The sequence below is a fragment of the Acipenser ruthenus genome, chromosome 28, assembly GCF_902713425.1.
Source record: "Acipenser ruthenus chromosome 28, fAciRut3.2 maternal haplotype, whole genome shotgun sequence".
Taxonomy (NCBI): domain Eukaryota; kingdom Metazoa; phylum Chordata; class Actinopteri; order Acipenseriformes; family Acipenseridae; genus Acipenser; species Acipenser ruthenus.
In genome coordinates, this window is record NC_081216.1 from 23,813,176 (window position 1) to 23,832,661 (window position 19,486).

Below are 19,486 nucleotides of genomic sequence, written 5' to 3' on the forward strand. Positions count from 1 at the left end.
TAGTTTTTACCATAGACCAACCTGTCAACCTGCTGTTAATGTAAATTAAAAAGAATAAGGTTCTTCAGGTTCAAAGTGATATTCTTCATATGTGTTGCTTATTTCACCATTTAATAATATTTCCAAAGCTTCCCATACAGTACATTGGTCCAGATTCAATTGGCATGTCCCTGGAAAAAGTGTTTTTTGGGGAAAATATAAATTTGTGCAATAAACAAACGTGGATTCGATTGTCTTTTTATTTGATTCACACCTCATCAGTGATGAATCGAAACCGAAGTGGACATCCACTCTTCTTAAAAACATGGATTTGCATTTTTCAAAAAAGCTTTTTCCCCAGCTTAAGGTTAATTTAATTGGGTCATTTCTGATTCTTCTTGATGCCATGCCATACATACAGATTTTACTTTTTTTTTTTTTTTGTAGGACGTTGAATTTTTCATGTGTGTTTTCAAGACGGGTGACATTGTCTATTTCTATTACTTTTTTTTTTTTTTTTAAAGTGAGTTGTTTGCTCACCATTTGCATTGCTTAAGACATCCAGGGTTTATCTTTCAATGCACTAAGTAAATCAGACTGGGTAGAGACCATTGCTCCAGTCACATCTCGGAGATCTTGTCACTGTTACTTATTTATCTGGCCTTAAAGCTTAAGACTTCATTCTGGGCTCTTAGTTGTTGGCAGTCAGTCAGCGAGTGCCTCCAGCACACATCCTGATTGTGGTATTCCAGATCAATGCATGTCCCTGACTTACTCCTTCTTGAAATTTCCATTATAGACTAGTTCTTGTAAAGTGGTATGAGGTGGTTTTATAGAAATCTATACGATGATGTTATTATATTGCAGGAAGGAAGTGATGTCATTAAAATGTATAACTAAATCAGGCTTACCTCTGATATTGTAATTATTTGATTTTAAAAAGGAAATTAAAGATGGACTAAAATCTAAACATGGAACTAAAATTAAACTCCTTGCATACTCTAATTACATTTTAGTCATTGCGCTAAAAAATTCAGAGTTCAGTTTTAGGACAGTGAACCTAGCTGAGTAAAGCAATATCAACATTTTAATGCATTTGCAAAACAATGCTTGGGGAGACACAGGGGAAATTATGCAGAAAAAACACTTATTCACTTTTTTTTTTGGCAGCATGAGACAATTCCTGTGTAGAATATGAAATGAATGAACGTTGACATTCCCTGCTGCATAAAGCTAAAACAATAACCTCCTGTGATTTTTAAAGATGATGAAATGTAATGAAGGAAATACTGAATATCTTGCAGTGTTTTCAAATGCCATCTTATTAATAGCTGCAAATACAGAAAGTGCCTCATCCCTGGGAGCTCCTTTGTACTGTCAAGCTCCACTGACCCCATTGAGATCTGATCCAAACGCACTTTCATTTCTTTTCTAGCTACTTCTCTTTGCAGTGAAATGTATTTTCTTCCCTTTCTCCATCTATAGACCTATACCCTACTGGGATGTTAAATTACAGTTATCATTTAATAAAACCAAAGCTATGCACAAAACTATCTAAAAATGCATTTATGTCACCTCATTTTATCCTCAATTGAATATAGGGTCTGCAAAATTAATTAAATCATTAATTTCACAATCGGGACCACCTCCTGCATGCAGATGTTCAATCAGCAAAGGAATTATGCTGAAGTTGAATGCATATTAAAATGCAAGCATCACACCCTTGACAGCAAGAATAGTTTAAAGATGCACAATAAACTGGACAAGATAAAGAACACTTATGTTTGTCTTCCTTAACTCTCCACTTGTTTGCATTTGTAGTGATCAGTGCAATGACACTTCGAATGAGCTTGACAAAGATATAGTCAAGTATAACAAGACTGAGCATTCCCTCAATATGCTGATCATGTCAAGACGACCTATGTTTGTGTCCTATTGGAGCCTGCAGGCTTCTGTCATCTTTGACTATTAAAAACAAATATTTCTCTTGAGTCAGGCTTTGAAGGGGGGAAAAGTTTAGCCCATAGGAGGAAGGTCAAGTAGAGTTCATAGTTATTGGCTAACATAAGGACCCAGAGATGAGCATTGATTCGAACAAGTACTTGTGTTCAATCAAATGACCCAGTGCAAGCAGATTGGAGGCAGATCAGAAATGAATACTGCCCCCTCTGAGCAAGGTTTGCCTCTGTGTTGTTCTTCTACAGCTTAAATCTTCTAAGAAGATAACCTTAAGAATCCGAAGCAAACCAAGCTCCTGCCAGGTAAAGAGTGATAAATAGATCGAGAGAACCCAGATCTACTCGGAGATTACAAGCATCACACAGAGCCAAGGGAAAGGTGACATCTGAAATTGCTTGATAGACCATGCAGTACACAAGTAATGTTGTAATTACCTTGGTTGTGAAGCCCTTGCATTAAGGACAGCGTTTATACCTATGTACATGCTTTATAATCTCCCGGAAATTTAGGCTACCAGGTTCTCTCATTCCAAAACTGCTTTAAAAGTGCCTGTCATAATACCTGTACTGCCTTTCATGTTAGGAGCTTTGTTGTACAGGAATGAATACAAAATAAATACATATGAATAGGGAAAAGCAAATACTTCTCCAATCCCTCTGGGGCATTCAATGTGCAAAATCAGCATTCATTTATTTTCAAATTCCTGTATGTGTGTATAACTACTGTACAAACTACTCTGATGAGAAGCATGATGATAAATCACCCTGGAAAGTACAACCCAGGCACCTACTCCACAGCTAAATCTTTAGAAAGCTTTTTTAATGACACAGACTGTAGCAGCCTCTTAAGTGGTAGAGAGAAACGTCCCTGCTCCACTTGACCCCCATGTAAACTTTCCAGGCTGTGGGATTTTATAGAGGGTGTTAGTGGCCGAGGAACAATGCCTCATACATGACTGCCCCATTCTGAGAGGCAGTGAAGTGGGGAAGGAGGGGATTGGGAGAATAGGCCTTGAAAGGGGCATGGCTTTATACCTGCCTCCCTGGATACATCACTCAGAGTTTTATTCAGCAGCTATATGGTCCATATTCACTGATTTCAGCTATCTTCACAAACCCTGACTATATGACCCCAAACAATGACAAAAGCATGGCTCTAAATCACAATGCAAACTCAGGAAGTCGTTTCTCTGAGGAAGTTTGCAGTGGAATGCTTTATTAATGTGGTCCAGGAGGAGGTATTTCACGGCAGTACTTTTTGATCGAGATTCAAGGAATACAAAACAGGAATTGTCCAGTTTACCCTCTATTCCAACGAAATACAGAGGCTCGTCTGCATCAGTGGTTTTAGTTTTTAACCTCAACTCACCGACGGGGACGACAATCCATAACAGCAGTGTGTCGCACAACAGTGCCGGTTACACCTACTTGACAAGCAATTTACAACTACTGTAGAATGGGAAGGAAAAACACAGCACACGTGTTGTTTTATTACATCCCACATTATACTTGAGTGATGACTGCGTTATACATATTTAACAAATAAAACCAGATTGGCAAGGCAACAGCTTTGTGAACATTAAATTTACAGTCATTTGAAAAAAAACAGAACACATGAAAAATTTTTGTGAATGGGCCCTGTTCTTGAAGCACAAAAACAGGATCCTACATGCTGGTGATGAAACATCAGTGATATCCCCAGAATCTACCCACTGACTTTTATCAATGCGCAAGAAGATCAAAGTGTTTAATTGTGTTTACAAAGCCTCATTCATGCACAGAGGAAGCCAGTCGTTAATACCCCTTTAATCACTGCCTACCTGACAAAAAGCATAGTCCTGTATATATTACTCATATGTGACTTATTGAGAACATGGGAAGTGCAGCTGCATATTAAATACAATTTCACAGCGCACCGGCACAAAGGACTGTCAGAGTCACGACAGGCAACGTTTCCTCCGAATTTTGTTTTTAGGTCAATCTCCTGGCAGAAATGAAAAAGCACTGAACCTCGAAAGGTACTGCACAGGTCTGACAATTGACAACACTCGTTTGTTCATAATTACAGCAAGCTCTTATGTGAAATGGAGGACCTTAACCCATATAAGTGAATGTAACAAACGGTGCAAAGTTTGGGAGAATCATATTGAAGTTTCCTAATGACAGCCCTCCTAGCAGTCGGAAATGCTGGTTTGATAATGGCTGATGGTCTGGTGTCATTAATTGTCCCAGTCCAAAGGTCAAACCCTTTGTTGCTAAATATAGTAAAGGTTAACAACGTGGTGTAGAAATTGATATTCAACACAACTCTTTGCTTGTCTGACAGAAAGCCAAAAGATTTGAGTTATTCCTCAAGACCAGGACCATGGTACAATTTAATGAATGGTCCAAGATGTTCGTTTTATTAAGCGATCATTAGGCATTTACTTGATAAAGTGTATTTGGTCAATTATAACTATTATTACAAACTAGAGCCGAAGGATATTATTTCTACTAAAAACTGTCAAAGAAATACATATCGTCATGCATACATTACCTTATTGGTATCTCAAGAACGATATCATCAGTGATGTCACCACAATGGCACTTTTCCACTTTCCAACTCGATGCTGCCAACTCCGAAAACATTTTTGTTTGTTTGTTTGTTTGTTTGTTTGTTTGTTTGTTTGTTTGTTTATTTGCTGTAGGTTGGAACACCTTGACTGTTGTACTGCTGCTCAGGTAGCAAAGCATGTCTCCAAATAAAGTTATGACAACCTACCTTGGAAGGTGAGCTAGAGGATATGGTTTTGTCATAAGTGTGGAATTTTGGGTTCCAGTGTTGATGGCATCTTTATTTGCTGTCTGCTCAGGATCAGCATGACTAATTTCTGATATGAGACCTATTGCCAAACATAATGAGTGTTGCTGCGATAAAGACATTGCCAAGGGGAAGTTGGAGGGTACTAATGACAAACAGCGCTGCTTAGCAGTAATTTACAGAAATGATTATCTAATTAGAAAGGATTACACCTGAGAACATAGTCATACAACCAGGACAAAGAAACAACACTTTTATTTTTTTTGTAACAGGGAGGTTTGTGTTACCAAGGGCAGACAAAACAAATGTGTGATCATGAAACATAATTGAATTTGATATGGCGTCATTGGGGTCACTTTCATCATGATTTGATGAATGCTACATTCACCCTATGACCTTTTATTTATTGGATTCTGTTTTTTTAAGCGCACTAGCTAGCATTTTAAAACCCACAGGCTCAATTCAATATAACACAGGAATGAAAATAAGACTCTGATTGAATAGCAGTTTCGCCCATTCCAGGTTTTACTACTAAGCTTGATTAGCCACAGTGTATAGGTAACAAGCTCAGGTGTGTCTTAATAAACTCTTAGCAAAACCAGGAATGGATCAAACTGCTGTGCAGACAAACCCCATTCATGACATCAACCGAGCTGGAGTTTCTTACTAGATACTTCATTCTCAGTGTGGTTTCTAAACATTATGACTTGCCTGATGAGCAGCTGTGGAGTATACAAAGTCTAGGACTTGTTGGACATTAAATGTCACGTATTTATGCATGTATTTGGTAAACTGCTGTGTAGGAGGAAGTTAATGAAAGGGACCAGAACATAATTACTGTAAATACAAAAACATCTGTACCCAGCTATTATAATATTTACTGAAAGTGCAAACCTTCGAACAGTGGCAGGGACCCATAATCACAGCAAATTACAGCATGAGCTACACTGGTAATTATCAGTTTCTCTGAACACGCTCATGCGCGTGGTAAAGAGCAAGCTTTTTATTTCATTAAAGCATCATGAGAAGAGATGGCTTCTTACAACCCTGACCAAGCTACCTTGGATCATAAAGGCCCTGAATCTGAAGCGTATAAATGTTAAGCATTACATTCCTAACATGAGCACCATTTCTCTAACATAAAACATTCAAACACAGACCACAGCATGTTCACAGGTGGTATTTGTTTTGCTGCTTATTCTCTATTGGCCTCAAACTAATTTTCATGATCTATAATATAATATAATATAATATAATATAATATAATATAATATAATATAATATAATATAATATACAGTAGTAGTTATATCTTCTATGGTTATGATTTTTTTTTAATTTATAGACATTTTAAAACAGATATATAGTTAAGAAACTTAACGTGGTACAATTATACACTCAGTGACTGAAGGGGATATCAGACTGTCACTGAAGGCCTGTACATAGACCACCTGATTAGACCACTTTGTAAAATGAGTCTCCTTTAACAGGCAATGGTTGCTCAAGGGCAGCGTCAATGGTTTGAGCCAGTGGTTTGATGCTACCAAAGCGATAATATTTTGTGGGACACTACTGTGCAGTATTAGTTCCACCTGTCTTTTTATGGTAATTCTCCAGTCTGCTATTGATTCTGCTGTGTCTCTATCTGTGTGTATTTGTTCTATCCCTGTATTTGTTTAACTAGTTTGGAAGCCTTTATCTTTTTTGAACACCTGTTGTAAACAAAACCACTCAACCCTAAATTGAATACCTGTTATCAATTAGTAATAGAAAAATAATCATATTATCATGATGAGTAACTGAATACTATTCTGAAATTTTGCTCCCCGAGTTTCTGTTGCAGGGGTAAACACGGGTCATCACTCTGCTGGGACTAGACTAGATAATACTGGACTATGGTTAAGCAACTGGGCTGCATTTTCCATAATGTTGTGTCAATGTGGTTAGCCACTTCTTTCCATTTAGATTTAGGGAACATCAAGGGAAGCAAGGGTGCTACAGCCTCCATCACATTACAACAGTAGACACTTCCTTTTACTCTCTTCTGTCAGTGCAGTGGCCAGACAGCCTCTCTTCTGTCAGTGCAGTGACTGGACAGCCTCTCTTCTGTTATGCTGCAAGTTAAACGTATTGTGTTCTAAGCATGCAGCAGTCAGTGGAGAGCAGGCATGAGAGAGAGAGAGAGAGAGAGAGAGAGAGAGAGAGAGAGAGAGAGAGAGAGAGAGAGAGAGAGAGAGAGAGAGAGAGACTATATCTTGTTAATGTGATCAAATGAAAAGCGTGACTCGCGTTTACAGTACCTGCACCGCATAGGTCATCATAATACGTCCAAATGACTTTGCATTTTGACATTTTCAAAAATGTCTTGTATAATGGCACATGTGGTTTGCCTTTAACGAAAGCTCAGCACTTGTTTTACATTCAAAAGAGACGCGTTTCACAGGCTCTTGTGGTTGTCCTACAGTTCATGACAAGCCGGTCAAAGTACGCTGGCTTGATTGAACTTGCTTTGTTTGTTAGCAGCTGACAGACAGCATAACTCGCGTGACGTTCTGAACTTCTCGATTGGGAACAGAAGACTGCACACAGTGCAGTTATGTTACACCAGACAGAAATCTCCCTTCAAAATAACCATATACAATATGTATCATGAACCAACTGTTGCAGGCTATCCAAGAGTCAAACAGTAAGTAAAAGATGTGTATTCTTTTCAAATTTGCAAGTACAATAGTTTTCCACCATTCATTTTGCTGCAGGGCTGATACAGTTAGCCCCAGATGACTTTAATAAACCTTCTCAGCATCAACAGATACAGGGCACAGTCAATCGTCTACTCTTAATGGAAAATATCAAAAACAAACAAACAAACAAACAAATAAACAAACACAGCCACATAAGTCCTGATGTTTTGTTTCTAAGTGATGGATCTCAAACCAATAAACAGAGAATAAGTAGAAGTGGTTATTGAAAACAGTATAAGTAGAAGTGGTTATTGACAGCAAGTGCTTTAAAAGTGGTTTTTTTTGTCACGTGGGGGATGATGTCACTGGGTAGTTAATTTAAATGGTATCCATATGTGACCAGCTCAAACTAGTTTTGAGAAACAAAGAGCTGCTGATAGATAAGAGAAAAGCAAGTCTGAAAAAGCTAGTGACTCTAGGAGGAGCGTTTGCTACAGCACGAGAGACTGAGGAAAAGTTACAAGTGCCGTAAAGAAACGAGAACTAAACCAAGTAAGTAAACATTTTAAATAACATTTTCATGGGTGATAACTTTCAGTATTGAATATCTGGTAATATATATATATATATTTCTTAGCAGACTTACAATTGTTACAAGATATCACATTATTTTTTACATTTAATTACATTATTTTTTACACATTATTTTTACATACAATTACCCATTTATACAGCTGGGTGTTTTTTAACTGGCGCAATCTAGGTAAAGTACCTTGCTCAAGGGTACAGCAGCAGTGTCCTCCACGGGGATTGAATCCACGACCCTCCGGTCAAGAGTCCAGAGCCCTAACCACTACTTCACACTGCTGCCCATCTATATATATTAGTGACAATAAAACATAATAAAATAAGGATATTGCGGTTTCTTTATATGATGTGTGTTTCAATACATACTTTGCCGAATACGTTTTGTTCGATTAATTCAACGTAATCTGCAGTTTAAAAAAGTTATTTATTTAAAAAAAAAACTGTTGGTGTCTGCCGTTATGCATTCTGTTTCTTTGGACATGGTACACAATAATTTTAGCAGCATTGTGTAAGTTTGTATTGTCTAAGGAACATCATGCAAATACAAATTCCTTTTTACTGTACATAAAGTGCGCAGGAAAATAAGTGTTTGACATTTTATATAGCTACTGAATAATATATAAATCGTTCAGTGAACATAAACTTTTTTTGTAAGTTAATAACTGCGCGGGGACTTTAGGTTTTAGGAGAGACTCGGGAAACTACAAGCGAAAGTTTTACGATTAATACAAACTATAGAACAGTAAGACGGCAGATAGTAGCCTACCTTTTACGGTATAACATGGTCAAACATAGTGTGAAACATGTTATACTCGTTTATTCTGGTAATGCTGGTAAAGTGGAAAACTTTACATGCAGTAAACTTTAACAAAACTGTTCAGACTGCAACATTGTTTATGAAAAATATTCTGCACTATCAGTTGCGACGTGGACAACCAGAGGGGCTTTTAATAATTGATTTGGAAATTACAGTATCAGTAAACATTTTTGATTTAACGTAAAAGAAAAAAAACAACATGAATTCTATTTTGTTCTGGTTGAAGGCAGAGAGGACTACTTCTACAGTGTGTCATGGGTCAACCGAAACTAGACGGTCTGTGAAAGTGCAAGTGACGGAGCAGAAAAAAAGCCTCAGTATAAATCGAAGGAATTGATCAAACTAAAACGGCTCGGGGTTTGGTGTTTTGAATATACATGCTCTACATTTTTTTATTTATTTAATATATACGCTAAATGGTTGGCACTGCATCAATTGCGAGTCCGGGTTGTTTTGTGTGTCCAACCTTACCGTCTACAGGTAGCCTGGGGAGCAGCATACAAAACTGCGTTTGCATACATTGTTTTAAAGAAGGAGAACTGGTCCAGGCACGGAAGTCCTCTAGGGAGGACTAAAACAAGCATAGTTGAACTGGTTTCATGTAGACGGCAAAAACTGCACCCTGCGTGTTTAGTGCATATTTAAATACACTAGGTACTTCCACTTGGTGGTGCGGCGGGAGGTCTATCTAGGTGAGATTCATTGGATATATTTTGTTTTTATAAATTGTCACAAAGCCTGTTTATTCCAGGTGTACTCCAGTTGGTTTAGTTTTGAGGTTGGTACGGGAGGTTATTTAAGGGAGCGCTTTTGTGAATGTTTGCTATACACGCTTTCCCTTTTGTTGCCATTGAAAACATTAGACAGTTTAAACACAAATATGTTTACACATCGTGCGCATTGTTCTTTGTTTGGTTAACAATGGGGGAGGGGATTCATACCCTGCGAGCAACTGATTGAGAACAACGGGAACATGCTGGGTTCATATTCATGACGCACCCACTCACAAACATGTGCTCGGATCTGCTGCTGCTGCTGTAGCTGCTCTTTTTGTTTTTCATAATAGGAAAGTTCACGATACAGCCCTTGAGTTAACAATGTAAACCGAAGACAAAGGCGTTCAGATACAGAATATTCCATGACTGAGGCGAATTCGTAGATGGCATGCTTTTGATACAGTCTGTGTTTATGGTTGTTTACTGAAGAGATACTACTAACCAATGTATGTAACATTAAACACAAGAGACTAATGTTTTAGCCGTTGTAGACATGTAGTGGGGATTTCTTTTTAAAATAAAGAAATAAATAAAACATTTAAACTTGGCATGCTTGTGAGCATAGGGGTTTGTACAAGTAGGGAATGGGTTAGCTGGAGTGTTAATGCGGTATAGAGTGAAAAAATCCTGAGGTTAAGATTTAAAAAAAAAAAAAAAAAAAAAAAAAATGGCATTGTATTAAATACACAATTTATGTTAAGGTTGCCAGTGCAATGCATGACATTTCATATGTCAGGTCTAATCCTGCTAAGCAAACCAAACATTACCAATGTAAGCACTCTGCAGAGGGATAGTGCTCTGATTCACTATGATCTCAGTTCCATTAAGAGAGAGAGAGAGATTGAGTACACATGAACAGATTGTGTGTTTTAAACACTTTGCACCCTTCTCTAAATGAACTGAGTCACTAGGATCACAATGTGACAAAGAAAAGGGCTCTAGAGCACATGTCCCCCCCCCCCCCCCCCCCCCTTCTGTTGAGCACCTTTTGCTACAATAACATCTGAGCCATCGCTGAAACTAAAGCTTTATTATTTTATGTTCAGATTAAGACAAGTGTATTAAGTGAGTTACTGATTTACAATACAGTTCGGTCTTTATGATGCAACCATACATGGTAAAAAACCATTGAAGAAAATAATCGCTAATATTCCTTTACTGTAGGCACTGGTAATGATGTCCAAGACTAAGTGCTGAACAGGGTCTGCGAGACAAGACAATTTAAGACTTTGTGTTATGCAGTTATCCAGCCACTTGCATATGGATTTATTTTCATAATTAGAACAAGAAAGGAAATTGGGTGGCTGCATGTATGGTTAAAGCAAAGTACCTCCCAACCTAGCATTTGGCCACCTACAGTAAACATTTCCAAAAGCAGCAGGAGTGCATTTACTGTGCAGCTATCTATACAAGCAGTTCAGGATGCTTTTGAAGAACAGCTGTCTGTGTGGCTTTGTACTAAATGCCACATTTTGTTCCTGTATCAAAACATTTGGCTATTGAAATCCCTTTTACTCTTTTGGATGCTTTGACTTTTCATTGGTGGTTGCTGCCAATGCTTTTTTGAATGCTTGACAGCATGCATTTGTTTTTCTGCGGCCGTGAATACATTCCCTGATTTTTGCTGTTACTGCTGTCTTTTTTTTTTTTAAAATCATTTAATCTAAATTTGGAACTCGAATAAATACAAATGCAGAAACCTTGATACAAAGGTAAATCCATGACATTAAGTGCTGCACAGTTTTACTACGATGGACATTTTATGAAAAATAACAATCTTCCATCTAAATGTCTACGTAAACACTTTTTTACTCATCTGCATATATCGTACGTCTTTCTTTTAATGAAATGCTGTTTGCAAGCATTTTTAGAGTGATCCAAGTTGATTTACATCTTTCTGAATGGTGAGGTCGGATTAACTCCAGAGTGTAAATAAATCAGGAAGAATTTCCCCCTCCTAACTGTCTTGATTCCAAGTGTTCTCTCTCCTAATACTAGTTGACTGGGGTTCACTGAGCTGCTGTCAGTAGTTGGCAATGTCACAGTCCCTTGTAGTCAGAAGGCCAGTGGATAAGTAAATGACCCACACTCTTGACCCAGTTTGTCCTCATGCAGGAATTAACACAATAACATAGGGCTGGGAGACTGTGCCTCAGAATGTTAGAACAACGAGAGTTCGAAAGGTGCCAGTCACATTGGCAGCTGACACTGAACTGAGCTGTTACGGGTGGGCATTGAGCTAGCTGACCTTTCATGAGTGTTTGAGATACACATGCCAGTTAGACGATCTGGAACATTGCAGTGCCAGGATAAGTTCACAGCTGGTGCCACCACTGGCAAAACGTGTGTGTGCTTGGCTGACTGTTATCAAAACATAATGACCAAGTTACCTTTGAATATGACTCGTTATATTTATAACAGATTTATTGAACCACTTGTCAATTATTTCCTTAGATGTTTTACAGGAAGCAGATGTTTCTTTTTATTTACAGCGTTTTTTGCAAAGGCTTTTTTCCCCCAGTCGGTAACTTTCATGGGTATGTTAACTGTACCATATCAAAAAAGTAACCGACTTTTAAAAGGAAACCATTAATGATAAAGACCACACTTTGTATTTAGTACTGTTTGCTACTGTTTTTGAAGAATTATTGCTGCAGACAGTCTTGAACACACCTTTGTGCAGTGAACTGTCAATGAATCCCCTGCCTAAAGGCTTCCTCTGTCCTCTTCTCAGTGGGTAGTGCTTTTCTTCCTTGGTCAATGGTTTTCTGGGAAACTGGGAAGATGAGCAATGTTCTATGTGAATAAGAAATTCCACTGCAGACCTGTGTAGAGGCAAGGGTGCTATTGCAGGCTAGGCATGTTTTGTCAAGTGGAAGATGATCTGTTTTGTTCTGCTAACTTTCTTTGGGTTGTCTTTCTGAATATTCACTTATGTCTGGTTCCACAGACCTTGATTCACACTTCTCCTGGATTACCTATAATAATGCCTCCTTTGGAACGAGTGTTCAAGGTTAGTGCTAATCTGGATATAGGGAAACCAGCTGTGGGTGTTGAAAGGGTTCATTTTACTTCTGGGATTCTGGAGGGTTTTACGAGAGAACTTCAATTAATATTGAAGTGTATAGTATTGTTGCCATTTAATGGATATCCATTTTGAGATTTATTTAATTGGCTGCATAATAAAACTGTAGGGTAATACAAGTAAAACCAAACTGAGGAGGAGTGCTGTTAGTGAGCCAAACCTTTCCTGCAAAGTAACACATTGGTTAGCTAAATAACAGTATGAAGCATTTGTATTGGAAATCCTCCAAAAATATATAATGTTATCATGGTTTAAAAAAACCTAAATGCGTTTTGGGCATTAAATATTTACAAAATGTTAAATGAAATAAAGGCTTATTTGTTTTGCGCCTCCATTTTCTGTTACCCAGTTATGATGATTTCCGAAGAGATTTGAGTTTGAAACTTTTCTAATATTTACTGTTAAAGAGGAAAACAATATATAGTTTTGTTTTTGTTGAATCTACTATGTGAATAGAGGGTTTGTGAGGACAATAATGGCAGACGCACCACAGGAAGTTTTCAAAATGTACTCTACGTTTTACAAAAGAAGGATTAAATGTCCCCAAATCTTTAGAGGTTTTTGTCTAAATATACAAACGAGTTTACTTTCAGCAGAACACTTGGAAGAAAGAAGTTCTAAAGCACAGCATGAGTTCTCTGTTGTATGTTTTTTTTTAAAAAAGAAATAAAGGGAAGTTAGGGAAAAAAAGGCCCCATTTTAACTTCAGAATCTGTAGCTCGAACAGGGTCTGAAAGGATTCTTAGAACCCACTAGGCCTCAACCCTGGTGGGCCTGGTGTGTGTGATGTGAAGCCTGCTGAGCAGAATGTTTTTACTGGGACAAAGGAGTTGCCTAGAGAAGCCCTCCACTTTTATGACTGGGAGAAGAATGTTACTAAAACTGTTAGCTGGTGTGGAAAAAAAAACACTAAACAAAAACGTATGAGAGCTATACTTTTAAAGAAGAGTGACGCATCTGTAATTTTCAACAGTGGAAAAAGGTTTATGGAGTTGGAGTGTTTCGTCATGCTCCACTGGGTTGCTGGCAGTTAATAATGTTTAGAAAAATGTTGGGTAATTTAGAGGGTGTTTAGATTGGACTCTTTCTTTTCGTCGTCTCAATTTTTTAATTTGACACGCATTTGGTCGGAAATAAAGATGAGGACTCCTGAGTGCTGCTACTGTTGGAGTTCAATAAATGGGTACTACTTAGGGGAAATGTAGTAAACCAACCTGAAATAATTTAACATCTCAACTTGTGCACATGATGTGACCTGTTCTGAGAAAACGGTTAAGTAGGGGGAAAGCATTCTACTTGCATACTACCCTCATGTTAATTAACTTGTTGAAGCGTTCCCTGGATATTTTCCTACCTTGATGAATTGAAGTTCTATAAACTCAGATGAGACTTACTACAGGCTGTATAACTCCTGTGATAACAATACTAGTCAATTCAGAATAAACAGTACCAGACCATTTTAATAACAATTCTCAACAAGATACTTCCATTAACCAGGAGATGGGAATCCTTTCTCAGTTATACCCTATCCATGGATGGGTTGTCTCATTTTAATGCCTCCTCAAAAATAACCAAAGGCAGACCTTGTCTGTTAAGAGCACTGCTTTTGGTCACTGGGCCACAGTTCTTGTTTGTCTGCAGTTTGTTTGTTTCAAATGAGAATAAGACCTGGATTAGCACAGTGATTACTCACATTGCAGATTTTGCTAATCTTCTCAAGTGACCTTTCTGTAATAAGAACCTTGTTTGGTTTCGGTTGAATACAAATTGTTGGCGTCCCTAGTTACTTAACATGTGTTAGCATTGGTACATAGGTGTGATAGCCCTAGGGGAAAGGCCATTGACTTGCAGATACTGGTTTGTATGTGTAAACTATGTAATGGAGTAATGTACTACAGGTAGATATTTTACATATCCTGGATAACATCCCATCTGTTCAGATCACTTTATTAGTTGATAATGTAAAGATCAACCTGAATGTTAGTTCAATGTTTTGCATCCCTTTTTTTCTTCTCTCCTTATAAGCTCCATACTGGTGCTGCTCCCAAATTGAATTGATTCAAATTGCCTTTTTTGGAGCTTGGCTCATGGGCATGAAGTGCTAATGTGGATGGAAAAATCAATCCTTTTGTTTTCCTGCGTCTTTATTGATTTGAATAACCCCTGGTCGTGGTTGTCACATGGTGTTTGGAACTTGTTTTAATGGAATCCTTCAATACCATATTCCATGTATAAATACATTTCAGGGGAATGCTGTGAAAAATGGATTCAAGTGGAACCGCTATCAATGTGTGTGTTTTGGTAGCCCTGTAGTGACTTCATGAAGAGTTCTGGTACGATTTAGAATATATACACCTCCGTTCTTCTTTGTTGGTGATCCCGTTTTGATAAGGAATGACATAACCAGAACTCCCATGTGTAATTTAATCAATGAAGCAAATTTCTCTAATTTTGAAAACCCAGCAACTACTGTAGTGTCATGAGGTTTGGTCGAGATAGAAAACCCTTATGGTGTGCTTTGGCATTTTCTTTCAAAGGTGACCTGAAGCTACATCATTCTTCAATTGATATGTTTCAACAAGGACCTGAAGGAATTCACCACCCCTGAGGAGACAGTTTAGGATTAAATACGCGCATACCTTGTGAAACAGATCAGACATTTAGAATGGTTGGGGGGCATTGTTTTGGAAGTGATGGAAGTCTCTAATAGAGTATGCTTGAAACTGGTACAGAAAAAGTCATGTTAGATTAGATATATACAAAGCTTTCTGATAAAGGATCTTGACAACTTTAGGCATGTGTGATATTATTGATGAACAAAGAAAAAGCTCCTGATGTCAGCTCTTAAGGGTACCAGGTAATTACTGTTCATTAAAACCAGAAGACTCTTGTATATAATTATAATTGTAAAGGTTACTGGAACATTTTCCAATAAGGCATCTGTTGGTATTATATATAATAAATAAACAGAAACCTATCTGCTAATAAATTCTGTTGCAGACTAAATATATTTAAATAGAAACTCTCAAGACTATTTTAATGCAACACTTTTCCCAGGATTGTAAAATACAGCTCTCCAATTCCAGATTTCAAGAGCTGTGAAGCATAGACTAGCCTTAGATTTTGTAAAGGGAAAATATACCCATAATGTTAACTCTTTCAATACATGTGTTTTTACCTGTGTTCTACTATCTTCCCTCTCAGAATGCGTGGTCTCTTCTCATTGGTTGTTGTCCTACTGGTGGTTCTGATGGCAGTGACCTCAGAAGCTGGGAAAAATAATGAAGGTGAGTGACAGTGCATAGTTTTGTGTTCCATCTGAACCTCAGGTGGAACACCGGAGTGTCTTAATAGTGCCATTCCTTTTGAATTTTGGTTTAGATAAAAAGGACTTGAAAGGCATTGCATGTATCTACTATGCATTAGCTTCCAGTTTGAAAGCTTATATTTCTGACCCTTAAATTTCAATGTTTGCATTTACTCCAACAAATGAATCAAGACTTTGAATACTTGCCACATTTTAAATCCTGTGAGGAGTTGATGTAGGAGGTTAACCCTTTTTAAAGGTGTGACTTTCTAGCTGTTCAAACTAAGTGGTCTTCAAGAGGTCATTAGTGCCTCCTGACTATTCAATACCTGCATGTAGTCTGTCAGCATTTCAGTCTGCTTGATAGTCCAGAGCTGTTTAAACTCTCTGAGAGAAGCAATCGTGCATAAAAAAACAAAACCTGGTCATGTGTTTTTCGATTTGATTTCAAGCTTCATTTTCATGGGTGCATGCACAAGAGACCCAGAATGCAATTTATATAACCTCCCCCAAAAATTGAAGAAAAAAGCAGAAAATTGAGCATATAGAATACAATCCCTGTATCCATTTTAAACTGTCCTCGGGAGTACTGAGATTCTAGAAAGCGATGTTGACCTCCATGTTGGCATACTATGCCCCTGTCCTCTTCCCAAAAGGAGCTTGTATTTCAAGGGTCTAGTGCAATACAGGTATTTACTGAGACATCTCTTCTGATTCCCTGCAGATAAGGGAAAGGGCAAGGGCGGTTCTGACTGCAGTGAGTGGGTGTGGGGCCCTTGTGTGCCAAACCGTAGGGACTGCGGAGCTGGCTCTCGACAGGGCACCTGCCAAGAGGAGACCAAGAAACTCAAGTGCAGAGTTCCCTGCAACTGGAAGAAGGACTTCGGGGGTAAGTGGAGAATATCAGCTGTTTCCGTATAAGCAATATCAAAGGGAATTCCTTGTTTTGGAGTGAAAAAAGGGCTGATGGTGTACAGGAGTATTGAGCTCGTGGCAATGAGTTATCTACTCTGAGTTATCTACTTGTACTTCCAGCTGACTGCAAGTACAAGTTTGGAAGGTGGGAGGAGTGTGACACTGTCACGGGTGTGAAGAATCGTTCTGGTATCCTCAAAAAGGCAATGTACAATGCTGAGTGCCTGCCGACCATTCAAGTGTCCACGCCTTGCTCCCCCAAGACCAAGTCAAAGTCCAAAGGTCTGTTCTCCTTGTTTTTCTTAACTTCATCTCATTGCAGATGAGCTTATGCTGATGTCGCACCTGGCACAATGCATGTTTTCGGTTTTTGAAAGAAACAAGATCTGTTTATTTTCTTGTAATGACTCCCACAATTAAACAATTTAAGTAAAGGTTTGTGTTTATGGTTAAGTTTATTTTTCATATATGATTTTAGTACTACACTTGTCAGCTGTGTTTTTTAATTTGTGTTTTCTTACATCTAATCTGCTTATTTGTCATATAAATAAGGGAGAAAGAGGGCTTAGTCTACTTGCTAATGGCTTGCTCTCTCTCAAAATAAAATGTTGTGACTGTTTTCTAAAATGTGTCCTCCTGTTTATTTCTGTCCCTAACAGACAAAAAGGGGAAGGGAAAAGAGAACTAAAGATGTCTCGGCGATGTACACGCAATAATTCCATCTTCTCTCAGCTCCAGGCTCCACGCTACAGCACAATCTTGCTTCCACCTCCCTCTTTGCCAGCATTTCTGGACAACTGGCATTGTGTAACTGGTATTATAGACCTGCCTCCTTTTTAAAAAAAAAAAAAAAAAAAGTGTAGACAAGACCAGTTCCTTTTTTTAATTGTACAGTACTTTGTGTTTTTGTTTTATCAGTTTTTGTAGACTGTCTTGTATGTTAAACACATAGGGGAAAAATGTAACTGATAGCATATTTTAATTTTTTTTATCATGCTTCCTTTACAAACAAGAATTTGGGGGGAGGGTGGGGGGGGGGAGAAATGGATTGGTGGTTAATAAGATTATCCAGCAACTCGGTGGACAGTTATATAAAATATGGTACTTCCTAGAAGACTGAGCAAGTAGGCTGTTTGTTTTAATTTTTATGATTTTTACAGAAATAGTGTTTGGGTTATTCACTTCCAGCCATTATTGGAAAGTTGTTATAATTTAAGTTTGTGTGCAATTAGGTAGTGTTTTTTTTTTTTTTTTTTTTTTTTGTTTTTTTTTTAAAGGAGAAGTTTTTTTTTTTTTTTCTTTGAAACTCTTTGCTGAAAACCTATACAATGCTAGTAGTGTATACAACCCGCGCATTTTTGCTGTTTGCCCCGGCAGGGGGGCGGGGGGGGGGGGGTGTAGAAAAAAAAAAGTTTAGGCTATAATTTTTTTTTCCAATAAAAAATTCTTTTTAAATGTTGTCGAAAGCTTGTTTTCTTCAACCCTTTCAAAGTAATGGTCAGCTGATGTATCTTCACACTGCAGACACTTCCAATTGAGAGATCAACATGCCACTCTCTTCATTCACAATCTCACCAGATGGTATTTCAATATTGTGAATAAGGTATTGGTTAACTCTAATTGGTTAAATCCAGGGCTCTGACCCTTATCCACTGTGCTTGCCTTATTTCATTTAGTAAGGTCTGATATCTAGACTGCACTACATTTTTCTGCTATTGCACCCATTACATTTTCCCTTCTCTCATTAAACTATCATACATTTATTTTTAGAATTAGGATTTTATTTATTTTTTTATCATAAAGTACACAATAAGGGCAGGTTGAAAATCTAACCCCTTGTTAAAACAATGTTGTTACTTAACTGAGCAGCTTGGTGCTTTGTTCCAACTGAACTAAATTAAACCTAGGTGTTGAAATAAACTGAAAACCCGGTTTGCACAAGGTACTGGATTGGAATGTGCTAAGAAAGCTGCAGGAAGAACCACTGGCCATGACCCGAATTCAAACTGTAATCTCTTCCAAATAATTACAAAATCAAGAAGGAAAATGAAAACTACAAGCACCCAGCATCAGTCAGTAGACCTTGTGACTTGAACCCTTCTGAGTTTTTTGTTTTTTTATTTTAATTGGTAATGGTAATGGTTTCCCTGTAGCAGGTGTTAATTACATAGCTGATGGATCAATTAAGGGTGTAAGAGTAAGTGAATGGGAGCCAGGTGTTTTGTGTCGAGAGAGACCGGCCAGCAAAGTGATGAGAGATACTGCTGGAAGTTCTGGATCATACTCTGATAACGGTTTCCTTTGGTGTGCTGCAGGAGTGGCACTGCTTGGACTGGGTAAGGTAGTGTCTTTAGCAGATATTAAGTGGATGTGCCAAAGATTTGTTTGGTTTGTTTTTCTTACTAGCTGAATTTGTTGAGGATTCTTGTTTGTTTCATGTTTCTTGTTCTTCTCTGGGATTGTGTTGCTTGAACTTTTTAAAGGATTACTAAACATGCATTAATTGAATAATTACCCTGGTGCCCTATCTGAAACCTCACATAGAGAATACCCAGAATTGTGATTGCACCTCTGTGTTTAAT

General features: G+C 37.9%; 1 protein-coding gene across 1 annotated transcript; it reads left to right on the plus strand.

Moving 5' to 3' along the window:
• Window positions 1-7,809: 7,809 nt before the first annotated feature.
• Window positions 7,810-18,161, plus strand: LOC117434597 (midkine-B-like). Its single transcript, XM_034057182.3, has 5 exons — window positions 7,810-7,968; window positions 15,887-15,969; window positions 16,714-16,878; window positions 17,025-17,186; window positions 17,564-18,161. Exons 2-5 carry the CDS (start codon window positions 15,888-15,890, stop codon window positions 17,590-17,592), a joined length of 438 nt encoding a protein of 145 aa, XP_033913073.1. The 5' UTR covers window positions 7,810-7,968; window position 15,887; the 3' UTR covers window positions 17,593-18,161.
• The last annotated feature ends 1,325 nt before the right edge of the window (window positions 18,162-19,486 follow it).